The following is a 14,544-nucleotide window of genomic DNA, read 5'->3' as shown; positions in this document are numbered from 1 at the left end:
AAAAATTGTCTACAGGGAAATAGGTAGGAATCAACGTTGAAGTTTTTTAACGAATTTGCGGAGGTAGACAGCACAACCGCCCACCTATCATCTGCCAAATATGTAATAAAATCGTACACTCAACATCTACTTGTTGGCACGGGGCCAATCAAGAATACACCCCTATCGTTCCCCCACAAGCTTTAGTCGCTACTTCAAAGGAATGGATATTAGGCTTCGGGGCTATGACACATTTCACGTCTAACATCAATCAACTCCAAACAGCTATTCCGTACTCCAGTACTAACTTGGTCATCATCGATAATGGGAAAGCTATCCTGATTCAACACAAGAGAGATGGCTCCTCCCTAACCCCCATCGTAAACTTAAACTACCACAAATTCATCATCACTTTTCCACAATCTAATCTCTATTCATAAACTCACTAAATATAACAATCTTATTGTCTAATTTCACTTCTTCGGATTTTCCATTTTTGATTCACAAACTCACCAGCTGATTCCCCAGAAACCCAGCTCTAATGGCCTCTACTCCATTCCACACTTAACACATCTACCACAAGCATGTACTACCTCCCTCTCCAAGACACAACACTTGGATCTTTGGCATAGAAGGTTGGGCCATCCTCATTCAACATTGTCTCCGCTATTTCCAAAAGACATTCCCTATATATATTTTTCACTTATAATTTTTGTAGCACTAACCTTACTAAAAGTCACAAACAGCCATTTGTATCATCTACAAGTCAAAAATGCAAATTACTTGAGCTCATTCACAATGATCTTATCATGGCTATATGTATATTACATTTAAGTTGTGTTGGGTATTTCTTATGCATACTAAATATTGAAGTACTCAATTAACCCAATATTTTATTTAACTACTTCAAAACCAATTGAACAATATTCTATGCTCCGACGACGAACATGAATAGAAAAATCACGGACTAAATCAATTCCTCACCAATTATTTCATCCTCCATCAATACTCCTGCCCCTATACCCCCGAACAAGATAGAGTGGTTAAATGCAAGCACTGACACCTCATGGAGACCACTCGAGCCTTACTACATCAAGCCCATGCACCGTATAATTTATGGACAGACGGCTTTCTAACTGTGGTTCACGTCGTAAATTGAATTCCGGCTAAAACCACCCACTACATCTCTCCTTACGAACACCTCCATAAATCACCACACAATACACACACCTTTGTATTTCTTGTTGCGCATGCTATCCATCGAGATGAACTCAGACAACACACAAACTTGAATCCCGATCAATTCAATGCATATTTTTAGGTTGCTCCCTACAACACAATAACATAAAATATTACAACCCCACCACCAATAAATTCATAATCTCGAGACACATGGTATTTAACGAAACCACATTTACTTTTCACAAATTAACCCCATTAATGCAATCAAACCAGCCCACTAATTCTACCACCACTCCTCCATTATTTCTCCAACCAACATCATATCTACAACCTACATCACATGGGCCTACCTCACCCAACATCATATCACATGGGCCTACCTCACCCAACTTCACCACTGGCCTACAAAAAACCACATCATCTCACTCCCCAACACCCTCTCAACCGCAACAACGCAACCCCACGCTTACTCCTACACATCCTATGACAGAAGATCACAAAATAGGCCACCTAAAACATATCCAAAAATTAAACCTATTCCATCAAGTTCAACAACCGCCTAACCCCACATGCTTCACCCAAGCTTCCAAATATCTTAATTGGAGGAATGACATGATCGAAGAGTTCAATGCCCTTCAGTACCAAGGTACCTGACACTTAGTTTCTGCACCGGTTGACCAACCTATTCTTGGCTTGCAGTGGACCCACACCACCAAACTCAACTCACTTGGCCAAGTCACACGTTACAAATCTCGCTTTGTAACTCAAGGCTACAAGCAAGAGTTTGGAGTCAACTATCAAGAAACATGTAGTCTGAGAGTCAAACTACCTACCTATAGCCACAGATCCTCTAGTGCCTAATCTCACCATCATTCTCTTGCAGCTTGGGTCCATTCAAAAGTCATGTTCTTCTCTTAGCAACTTGTATAAAAAATGTAACTTCATGTTGTTTTAAAGGTGAAAGCAAATCAAGATTAGAGAGCAAGGCAAATCATATAATGTAAAGAGCAAACTTGGGATGGAGAAGTCAATGTGAGGGAAGATGGAAGGATTTACTTTGAAACAAAATCAGAGCACATGGTAATTATATAGCAATTATACTCTTTATTAGGAATTTATTCAATAGATTTGATAATATTGTCATTTTCTAGTGTTCTTACTGCATAACAAAATGAGGAAAACAAGACTATCTAAAGAAGTAAATTCTCTCAAAACAATGACTAATAATGCATTGAATTATTTTAAGTTTTTAAAATAAATGTGGTAGATTGCTAGATAATTATGGCTTAATAATGCATTGAATGACTATGAATGACCTTAGTAAATGAAAAGATTGGCAAAACTTTCTTCAATCTTCATGGAAGACGTGGCATCTTGGACACTTCATTTGTATTAGGAATCTCAATAGACCCTTATGTAGAGTTAAAATATGTTTATTTTGTATGTATTTCCTAAACCGTGGTTACTTTTTTATAAATAGTGGTAGCCCATTAAGGGCTAAATGTTTTCTATGGTATTTTAAATCAAAATTAAGTTATGCATAAGATCCTAATATTTAATGTAGTACTTATAATATGAGATATAGTATTCTAAAGCATTCATCTTAAGTAATAGTAACAATCATTGGCAAAGGGTTTCATAAAGATATGAATTAGCATGTCATCTACTAATAAGCTCTACATTCATATCACCATGATTTATATAGCTCTGAATGACATGATAGTGAATCTCTAAATATTTTTTCATTGAGTGATGAATAAAATTTATGGTTAAATTTATGACACTGATTTAATTACACCTGATACAAATGTGATTAAATATTAATTCACAATAAATGAACATTTCTTTATTTAGGGTATGCATGCAACGTAATTGCCAACATAACTTAGTCTCTAAAATAGGTAAACAAGTAGAAGTTTACTTTCTACTTGACCATGATACAACAATGGAGTTGTTGATACTTACTTATACAAGGAGGTCAACATATGGCCAGATGAGAGCAATTTCTTAAAAAGCATATATGAACTAATTCAAGGTATTTTCAGAGCTGTGTCGTGAGGAAACTTTAATAATACAAATAAAAAAAGTTCTCTAATGAATTAAAAAGAGAATAACTGAGTCAAAAATGACTGAACAATCATCAATGATTAATACCTACTCCATTCAAATAAGGCAATATGCATATCCATTACCCTTACCATATTTAAAATTCTCTCTAAACACCCACATACAACATTAGGTAAAAAAGCTTTTACGTTTAGCTTTATCTTAAGACCACCCCCCATGCATCTGTATACTCTCATTAGTCTCCTTTTTCTTAAAAGATATGTTCTAGTTTGGAAGATTTACATACATACCTCTCAATTCCTTTGTATTTACATATCTACACCTAAACATCATTTTTTACGGGCATGCCCCAATTACTTTATAAGTTCAAATGATGGTATTTGTCAGGTGATATGAAAGATTTGGGTGGTCAAAATGTAAAAATTAAAATTTAGGTTTTATGAATCTAAATACATTAAAATAGGGTGGTATGTATGGAAATGCCCCAATTATTTTTGAAGGAGTAAAATATCTAAATTTTTACAAAGCATGGCAATAATTTATGGAGGCCTGTAATTATTTTTTAGATGCCCGCGCTTTTTTTTTTTTTAAATCACATTCATTAGTTTATTTATATAGAGATATTCTAAAACATAATAGAAAAATAGTTTGACTAAATAAAAATATTTTTTAATTATTTGATTTAGATGACACCTAATTTTCATTTAGTCGGTATTAATACGCCTCACTCGTATATTTTTCACGAAGCTGTTAATATTTTTTTGTAAATTTTTCGCCTGAAAGACACTTTCTTTGTATGCTGAATCTTAAAACTTCATGTAATGCATTCTAACATTATTTTTGTTAATTGTAATCATTTAACTTAAGAAACTATTAGCCTTTCATTCTTTAGTATAATCTATGATTATCAAAATTCTAACATAGGCTTATGGGACTAACCATATTGTTTATTTTAATTATAACAAATATGATAAATTGAGGGTTATACATTTTGGAGATTTGTGTGGTAAACATTCCCCCTCAAATATTAGTATTTTCCTTAGTATCATGATGGACAAAGTTCTATCAATCATAAATATTGTATAATAAGAAAATGTAGAGCAAAAATATCATAATAAATATAAAGTAGGCATACCAATGAAAAGTTAAGTATTTGTTATAGAAATTAATTTAATCATGTTTAATAAGGTAGGGCAAATAGAAGTTTCAAAGACTCCCACTTACTTGCACACACTTTACATGACATATACTCTGTCTCTTTTTCAAAATAAATCACTAAGATTAATCTAAAACAAAATTTTACTATTTCTCCTAATTTGCCACGACAAAATATAAAGAATATACAACTAACTCAAAGTACACAAATAAAATAAAAATAAACAGAACAAATAAAGAGGGTGTCATAACAAAAAACATCCAAACTCATCAAATTTAGTTTGATCCTGATAATCATCATCAAATTCAAGGGTTAGCCTTTAACTGGTAGGCCAATACTCGATCATTCACTTGATGTTGATTAATGTGATGTACTAAACTTATGATATTTGTAAGATGTCTCGATGTAGTTGAAGAAAAAAAATCATGTTGGATAACAAATCTCTTTATGATGAAATGGCATTGAAAATTAGAAGAGAAAAATTATGGGGATAATAGTTAATTAGTTACTTATTGAGGTCAAGAATCAAATATTTATAGCTAATAATTACTTAGTTAAATATTTTAGACTAAGATTATTGTGTCTCTTATGGGAGTAATCTTAATGATTCATGGTTTAGCACATGATTGTAAATATCATATCTTGCGCATTGATGGGAAGGCAATATAGAGCACAATAGTTTACCAAAAATTGAGGTGAGATTTAAATTCTTATAGTTATGACTTGTATAATATAGGGTGCTAAATGATGTACTAGACGTAATATCCATTAATAGATAAAGAATGAACCCTAGTGATGTGCTCTTCAGAAAGGTTGTTTTGGAACCTAAGATTAAGGCTTGACCATCAAAAATATTTTCAAATTTTTTTGATGGCTCAAAATTTATTCTTATTGTGAATTAAGAAAATTCACTTCAAACCCATGGATATGATATTTACTTTTATTCAACAATACTATGGCCATATTATAGTAGAAAGTTTGAATAACGTCAAACTAAAATGGTGAGGCACATTGAAGTATAATCAAAGCTTGGACATTTAGAATGAAGGAACGGTATCAGACACTAAATTTATGGAGAGGTGGATAATATAATAAATGTTTATTTCTACTTTATTAATATTAACATAAGAGACATAACAAATCTTACATAATGAATAAAACTTGCCATGATAATTATATGATTTATTATGGTCATCAATCATTTTCTTAAGGAGAATAATAAAGCAAGGATGGTGGAAGAAATATGCAAAAGTTGTATAAGTAAAATAGATGAATAAGAAATAAAACATAATGTAGATAATTTTACCTAAGGATTTTCCAATGCTCACATGCAGCAAGTGGGAGATTGGAATATGTCCCTCTTAACAGTGATATTTTCTCCTCTTCTTTGGAATTTGACAGTCACGCGGTAGGTGGAAGTCACCACTTTAAACACATTAAGGACTAGTGTGCCAAAAATGAATTTGTAAGTGGTCGGGGCATTCACCACTATGAAATCTATCATAGAAATGTATTTTTCATCTACTTCTCCATATTTTATTAAGAAAGAAATGACTACATGGGTCTCTTTTCTCTTCTCTGAGAACTCATAAAGATGTCCCTAAGTAGGAGCAAGCTGAGCGTTCATCATATTCATCTTCTGAAATACTTTTTTGAACATGATGTTGTCTGAGCTTCCGGTATCTACTAAAATAATCCTCATTTGATTGTTGTTGGTGACTGCGATAATGCCTATGGTGTCATTAAAAGGGTTTCAACCTTTTAGTAAGCTAACTTCTGTGAAATTTATAGGGGGGGGGGTGGTTAGAAGGTGCAGTTCTAGCCTGAGAGCTTCAAATTTATCTTCACTGAAGATGGTGGGTATGACGTCGGTGATATAAGATTGTAATGGAAACCAGTTCATCAGGAACTGTCTTGATTGTTGCTTTACTTGCCTTAATGCATGGGTTTCCGACACAACAATCTCTTTTAGCTTCCCTGCTCTGATTAATTCTTCGATCAAGTTTCACAGGTGACAACATTCCTCTGTATCATTTTCATGATCATATGATAGACATAACACTTGTTGGGATTTCTTTGGAAACTTCCAACTTTCATCGGTGGAGGTCTCTTGAAAAATTATTTGTTCTAAATGATCTATAATATTTTAACCATGGATACTCGCAGTGGTGTGAATTCCAATATGAAGAATTAAGGTATCTTTTGTCTTCTTTTTAGATTCTTCACAATAAGCCCTGATAGTATTGCTTCAATCGATGATATGGGCGAGGATATCGTTTGGGGGCATCTCACTAGTTTACTTGCGGGAATCTATATTTGAATCAATGATGCTCGCAAGAATCTCTTTGATGGAGCTTATCGTTCAATCTTTGCATGCGAGAGTGGTTCAATAAAGAATTATATTTTTCTGTGAAGATGTGATAATTGGCCAATTCTAGGAGTTTAGCCAAGCTTGTATCAAAATGTGTCTTCACATAGGCCTTGCACGAGTGTCGAATGAGCGACATAAGGTTCAACAATTTCAATGATGAGTATTTTGCGTTGGATCTAGTAAAAAAGCTTCTTAGACGCTTGAATGTAGCTTATCAGATTCTTAGCAAATCTCAAGAGTTTTTCTGTGGCCTTTGAACGCTAAGAAACTGAACTATCGATATTCATTTAAATTTTCTAAAAGAAGTGATAACACATACTAGCAAGTTGTTAAATCGTCACAAAGTTTACTCTTTGAGCATTGTGAGGAATAAACAACACTTAAGAGCGCCATTTTTTTTGTAAGGGACAAAGAGATGATTAAAAAGAGGCTATGTAATTGGCCGGATCAATGCATCCGTTATAAGAGTTCATAGAGGGAATTTTGAACCTATTTGGGGGTTCTACCCCAATGTTTTCATAGGAGAAAATATTTTCTAGTAATCTTCTCTTTCTTCGCATTCCTCTTCCTTCATCTTTAGAGGACTCCAAAGTCACTTCTCTTTGAATGTATGACATGTCATTATCATCTTCCTCTACTTCCTCAAATGTCAGATCTAGAGATCTCCTTACCTTGATCCGAGGTGGCTTTTCTCTGAGTGGTTAGTCTGTCTATTATTTTTGCCTTTGTGCCACTGAACCTGACAATCTCATACAACTTCCCAAATGATTTTTGAAATGGTTTTTGGTAACCTATTATTTTACTTCTTATATCCTCTTATTCATTTGTTATCTGAGTTCCTTCATCTGTTGTGTCACGAACTGTCTAGTGCAATCCATCGTTGTTCCTCGTTTCTCCTTGAAATAGAGGTTCTTTCAACTGGATTTTGATAATGAGATCCACGTTCGCTACACATTTTAGAATGATTTCACCCAATATTTCGTTGAAAATAAATAAATAAACAAATATATATATATATATATATATATATTTTCAAAGTAATTTGATTTTTGAAAAAAAAAACTAAAAAAATATAAATCAATTATATTTAAAAAAATTATAAAAAAAATCTACTGCCCCTAAATTTGGTTAGAAGCTTCTGGCAAAGTTTTTGAGAAGATACAGTAACTATGTTTGATATGTTCTTATTATTACTTAATATATATAGTTGATGCGTGCTAAAAAATTTGCGGTGGTAGAGTAATAAATTATCGTTTTAGCGTTATACAAAAGTTCAGCACACACAGATGAAATAGAAAAAAATGGTGGACTTCAGCAGTTTTTACGTGGAAAACCCGTGAGGGAAAAATCAAGCGTGGCCAAGTTGTGAAAATCCACTATTGATTGATGATTACAAAAATCCCTTGTCCCATAGACGGGAAAGGGTAACTATATTTTTTAAGGTACAACGTCGACTGATGACGTCTGGTTAGTGGTGATCGATGACAATATGTGGAGGTTGACGACGGTCAGCGGTGGTCGATGACGATTGACAGTGATCGACGACGGTCAGCTGTGGTCGAAGACGGTCGGCGGTGGTCGTATGAGGTCGACGGTGATCGACTACAGTCGGCGGTGGTCGTCTGAGGTCATTGGTGGTCGACAGCTTCTCCTCAAGGCCTCAGACTCTCTCTAGACTTCCTTCTCCTTCATGAGAGCGATGAAACTCTATTTATAGTGTTATAAGTGCAATTAATGCATGAATATGAACCATTTTGATCGGACGGTTTGGAGAGCTTCCCTCGATCATACGACGTTTAATGAACATTTGAGTGCCTTAATGATGTCAAAATTGAGTGATCTTAGGCTCGTTGGATTTGTCTTGTGGATCCGCTCGATTTGAGTTTAAACTTGTCATATTTCACAACCATTTGACGTTACAAATGTGTCCGAAAGTCCTCCAAAGGTGATTTAATGACTTGATCTGAGCTTGATTTAACTCAGATTAGACTAATTTTTATATCATTAGGTCCGTCTCATCTAGCCGATCAGTTTGACTATAAGTTTGCTGAAATCGGACGCTCTATATGACTTTTTATCAAGATTTGAACGTTTCTTATTCAAAATATCGATTTGGGATTTGTGTCATGCTTTGAGATTCGTGCAGAATGATGAAAATTTATTGGTGCCGTATAAATTTACAATATTTGGTAAGGCTCTTTCAAATAGAACGATTACACCCGGTATTTCTTTGAAAATAAATAAAAAAAACATATATATATATACCTATTTGCCTCCGTGAAAGAGCCTTACCAAATATTGTAAATTGATTTGTTTATTTACAGCTCGGATGTGTTAGCTGCCAAATCTTAGATTTGAATATATTTTTTAAGCTGATCTCCCTCTTGTAAAAATAAATAATGCGAACTCACGCCGACGACCCACGGCCGACGACGAGTCAACGTATAACACGACTCTTCCTCTCCACCCATCCACCCATCGTGTTTTGCTTAAAGGCATCCAAAAATAGCCCATTTACACAGCAACCCCCATGCTTTCAAGAAAGGTAGGTCTCCGCCTCTGTTTATGCGGGAATGTTCACACACACACGCGCGCGCGATATCTAAATAAGAAAGAACTGAATGTTATGCATGTAGGTCTTCCTTTTTTTTATTTATTTGAGTGGTTCTCTAGGGCTGTCAAAAAAGCTCGTGTTCGGCTCACTATGTAACTCGTTTGTTAAGAAAACAAGACGAACACTAACATGTTTTTAGGGCTCAAATTATAAACGACCGAACACGAACAACTCTTTGTTCGTTCTTGTTCGGCTCGTTTTAACTCGAAAAAAAGAAATTATATAATTATTCATATAATAATATATTATATATATTTATATTTAAGTTTAAATTGTAAGAGCTCGTGTGGTAACATGATTATGTGCCTTATTTTGCATGTATTTGATTCAGGTTCGAATCCAATATTCTACAACAATTTTTTACCATTTAATTTTAACGAGCTAATTTCGAGCCGAATGCGAACACGAACACGAATATCTAATTGGAGCCGAACAGGAACACACTGTTCACGAGCCGATTTCGAACACGAGCCACTTTCAAACGAGCCGAACATGTACCAAGCCTGATCTCGCTCAAACTCCGCTCGTTTGCAACCCTACTTGACTCCTATTTTCGTTGAACTTTTTAATAAATAAGATAAAAAAAACTCATTCGATCGAAAAATAAATCAAATAATAATATCCTCAGCCTCAAAATTCATGCAATTTCACCAAAACACGCGGCACTTTCTGCAAATCATACAAACAGTCTACCAATAAGAATTATTCGTACCCCGCTCAGGCTTTTCAACTATTTTTCGCATGTGCGTTCATCCGCCACTTCTCTGCGCTCTCCTCGAGTGCGGGTTCTTCGTCAGTTGCCGGCGACTTGAGGCGGCGGAGAGGAAAGCAGGCCGCCATGAGAAAGGGCGTAAGGAAACCTAAGCTCAAGCTCGAGCTCGCGCTCCCGGCTCAGGAAACTTCCATTAAGAAATTCCTGTACCCATTTCCATTGATCTTCTCCCCACTTACTGTGCTACGTTTCTTGTTTCCTCAGAAGTTCTGATTACTTTTGAGCCTAAACGCAGGACGGAGAGCGGAACTTTCAGGCATGAGGATTTACTGGTTAATAAGGACGGACTTCGGATTGTGTCTCGCGGCGAGGCGGGCGAGGTAGCTGTGGTCTTTTTATGTTGTTTTATCTGGCTTGTGGTGTTTTCGATTGTACTTTTGATTGGGGTTTTTGAGCCTGAAGTTTGGGTATGGAGTTGCTGTTGCTTGTAGCCATTGATTGGTGTTTTGGTCCTTTTGGATGCATTTTCTGATTATGAATTCTGTATTATATTGAATTCTTGAACAAAAGATGCTGTTGGGAAGTTGGGTTTACGGTCGGGTGATATATCTTAATGAGAGCATAATACATGTTTATCTTTTTGTTTGTCGACTCTTGACTGTATGAACCCTATGACTATGAAAACGTTGCCATTTTTGCTCAACTAAGTTATTAACTGAACTTATGCATGCCTTGCAACCACAGAACATGATAAGTTTTTGCAGTGTTAAAGATATGTTAGAATTTGAAGCCTTACTAGAATATTACTTACCTTTGGCAATTATTTTATTATTTTATTTTAATTTTAAATTCATTAAGTTTATCTTCTTTAAAGTCTTCGTCAGCTTATTTCTATGGTTTTATTGTCAAATTGTAGAGTTGTTGTGAAGTTCTGGTAATTTCCTTTTCCTATTTGTATGGATGAAGCCAAATTTGTATAACAGAATGCAACTTTGTTAATACATTTGGATTTGGGCTTTGTTTTAATATTGAGGTAAGATAAAGGAATACAAGGTATCTAGTTGGTATTGAAATGTAATATTAAGTACCATGTTCTTGTAGACTTGAGGAAACATTGTAAGTTCCAAATGTAAGGATATATTTTTTATGTAATGAAGTGCAAATAACTTATGCATTTTTGCTTTTAGGCATTCAAATGGAAAGAATAAATGTGGTATTTTAGGGCCTTGAAGCCATGACAATTAGGATTCCTTTTTTAGTGCTAAGTTCATGGAAAATAGTTACTTATTTTTATAGCATTAGAGGTGAGTTGGGGGCATGATACCCAATATGGCATTCATTTAATGCTGAAAACTTCAAAACATGTTTTTTAATATTGCAATATAATTGAAGGAATTAGCTAGTTGGTGATTAGATGTTATTTAGTTGACATGTGATTAAAAGGACGAGTTTGCATGCCAGAATGTTAGCCAAAACCTTATGATGAAAGCAATTGAATATGGTCAAACTATTATTGTAAACCTTTATTCACCAAGTCATATTGATCAAGTCATCATGAGCCTAAACTGAATTCTACACATCATTGATTGTGAAGAGACTTGAAATGCCTTTAACTTCATACTTACCAAACTTGAAGTCACCCAAAGCTTTGATTTGTATATTGTTAAATGCTATAAGACACACTTAAGCTTGACCATATTCGATTCATGGTACTAAGCTATTGTGCTTACCAGATGACTCATAAACTCACCTATTGATTAAGGTTAATTTCCCAAAGAACTTGGCTACTTATTTGAAGTACTCACATGTGGACTTGGGGTTCTCAAGAGCACTCGCCCTTGATATGAAACTCGCCTGAAGTTCTGACTTAGCAGAAAAAATATAAATTAGATTTTCCTACTATACAACTAGCTACTTTGATTCCATTTTTATGTAGTTTTTTATAATTTTTCTCATGTAAAATTTTTTTTAAAGTGCTAGCCTCACTCTTGTCTATAAATAAGGGGCAAAGGTTGTGTATGAGTAAATAAAAATTTTGACACATGAAATCAAATATGAAAGCTCATGCTTTTGGTCCAACCTTCGTCTCACCAGATTTTTCTTAAGATTTTCATAGATTTCTCTACTATAATTGTCTCTTTGCTCGGTTTGAGTTATCCTCCTTTGTGGATCAATCAAGTCTTTTGCTACCTAACCCACTTGAAAAGGTTCTCTTACGTTTTGCCCTCTCCCTTCCCTTTTCTCTCTTTGGTTTGGTCCATATATACAATAAGAACATGCTATCTTTCCACAATGAACAATGGATCTAATAAGCATTATTATTACTATCATCATGATAAACTTGTGGTAGATCAGTTGTGCTATGTGGATTCAAGTGTTTGTGACAAAGAAGTCATTGATAGCCAAATCAATTGTACTTGAAATGAGAATGATAGAAGAGTTTGATGGCAAACTTTGAAAGGCTGGATAGAGAAATGATTATAATAGAGGGAATAGAAGAGTATCACTTACTTTAAATAAGATGGTTGAGAATGGACTTAGTTTGTCTGGGCAAGTACAAAGGCGAAAAGTATATGCACTCATAAGATGTGTAAACAAAATTAATTTTAAAATAATAGGCGGTAATAGGATAGAACAAAGGTAATATGGATAGAAGTCATGGGAAAATGATTTGTATAATAAATTTAACACATCAAATAACAAATAACATGAATTAATTGAGAACGAGAATTAATAAAACCAATCCCAAATAATTAGGATAAGGTTAACTTTGATGTTGACTGCTAAAAGCCTAAAACATAGTAGTGAGAGAAAAAAAACAAGAATAGAGTAGATTTGGAATCGGATTGTGAGGAAGCTATTTGCACTTGAATTTAATGAGTTGTTAAAGGACTCATTAATTTGTAGTTGTGACGAAGGGTTAAAAAATTTATATGGTGATAATGCAACACTTGATTTAATGTAATGGTGATACTGTCCTAGGCTGCCTAGAAGGTGTCTTGGGAGCGAGTTTTGTGAGGACGTGGTTGTGGAATAGCAAGGAAGCGACAATAGGGGTTGTTAGCGACATTGGGAAGGATGTAGGAAGCAAAATTTGCTATTGGACAACAAGGGCGACCGTAACAGTTGTTTGGATTGAAAAAAAAAATCCAACGACGAATCAATGAGTTATGAGCGATTGGGCTGCTTTTCTGCCATGACTAGCAACTTGAAGTGCTTCCAACAGTTGTCTTGGTGAAAATAGTGGGTAGAACGACAAGCGATGAGATACAGGCGGCGAGAGGGATCCATCACCTATTTCTGGGCAAGCTATAGACACACCACTTGCTAAAGGAATAAACTATAGCACTCCAAAGAGTAGAAATTAGAGAAAAAATCTCCAAATACATTAACTTGGAAAAAATCGAAATTCAAATAGTTCAACACACATATTAAATTCTCCTAATAGGAACCAACCTAATTAAATAATAAGAAAATAGGAAAATAGGAAATACTATAAAGGAAAAAGCAGAAAAAAGGAAACTAGTTGAAATTAAATGAGAGAAAATAATGCAAATACTAGAAATATGAGCTTTAGCGCTTGCTCCCGTGATCGCGGAATTCTCGTGGTCTTGCATGCTGCAAAATTTCGTGATATTGCGATGCAACAAACATCACTTCTGTGTCATTCTTCGAAGAGGTTTATTCTTTTTTTTTTTTTAAACACATGGATTCCACATTTTGATGTTATTTTTCATAAAATATTTGCATAGATTTCCAAAGTAATAATTCACCACTTTTATGCGGCCATCTATTCGTAGGTGTGCCGCTGAATTAATTTGAAATTAAACACCTAGCTTACTCCATATAGCCTTCTGAAAATTGCTAAAAAACTTCTCATATCTACATGAAGTGATGATAACTTATGGGATAAATTGAATGTTAAAGAATCTTGAAACTCCTTTCGTGAGGGTTGCACCGCCTCAGATATCGTCTTTTCCGTGGCACTGTCTTCTAGCATTACTAAGGCTAGTGTTGTGGACTCGCTCCGCCAAACACCTACAAAATTCCAAGGAAATCCTAGCACCACTGACACCTGAAATTATCTAAGAACTATATTGCAAAGCCACTGCCCAAACACTTGCGGGCTTTGCTTTAACTGAATGGGTTACCGACAGCAAGAATCCCGTTCTTTCTTACACCTGACCTCTTTCAGGTTGGAAAGAATCGGGCTGCACAACTACCCGAACACCTTGCTGCTTCAAAGAATTCCTGCGGGTCGAATCCCTGCTTGCTCTTCGTAGGCTGTTCTTCCAAGAAAGCTGAATGCCTTCAGTCCAAGAACTTGGACTGTCGAAGATCCTGCAGCCAAGAACTCGTGGCTGTACCTGGACAGCCAAATAGCTTGCAAGACAGCCGAATGAATCTGTTAGTTAGTGGAATTGCAGGTTGTCGTTCCTTGCTGTCTACAGGTTTTAGGAATG

General features: G+C 35.0%; 1 protein-coding gene across 3 annotated transcripts in view; it reads left to right on the top strand.

Annotated features, from left to right (window-relative positions):
* The first annotated feature begins 10,091 nt into the window (after window positions 1-10,091).
* The window catches only part of LOC110026834 (mitogen-activated protein kinase kinase 2-like), a 50,605-nt gene continuing 46,152 nt past the window's right edge, over window positions 10,092-14,544 (top strand). For all 3 annotated transcript variants that reach the window (XR_002294252.1, XM_020727999.1, XM_020728000.1), the window contains exons 1-2: window positions 10,092-10,287; window positions 10,377-10,461. Coding sequence is in view for 2 of the 3 variants with exons in the window: in XM_020727999.1 (XP_020583658.1) it covers window positions 10,208-10,287; window positions 10,377-10,461 (165 nt within the window). In the remaining variant the exon portion in view is untranslated. The remainder of the gene's footprint in view (window positions 10,288-10,376; window positions 10,462-14,544) is intronic.

Source organism: Phalaenopsis equestris, unplaced genomic scaffold (genome assembly GCF_001263595.1).
Source record: "Phalaenopsis equestris unplaced genomic scaffold, ASM126359v1 Scaffold000402, whole genome shotgun sequence".
NCBI classification, from domain to species: Eukaryota; Viridiplantae; Streptophyta; class Magnoliopsida; order Asparagales; family Orchidaceae; genus Phalaenopsis; species Phalaenopsis equestris.
The sequence above is the reverse complement of the archived record's forward strand: the minus strand, read 5'-3'. Positions and strand labels throughout refer to the sequence as shown.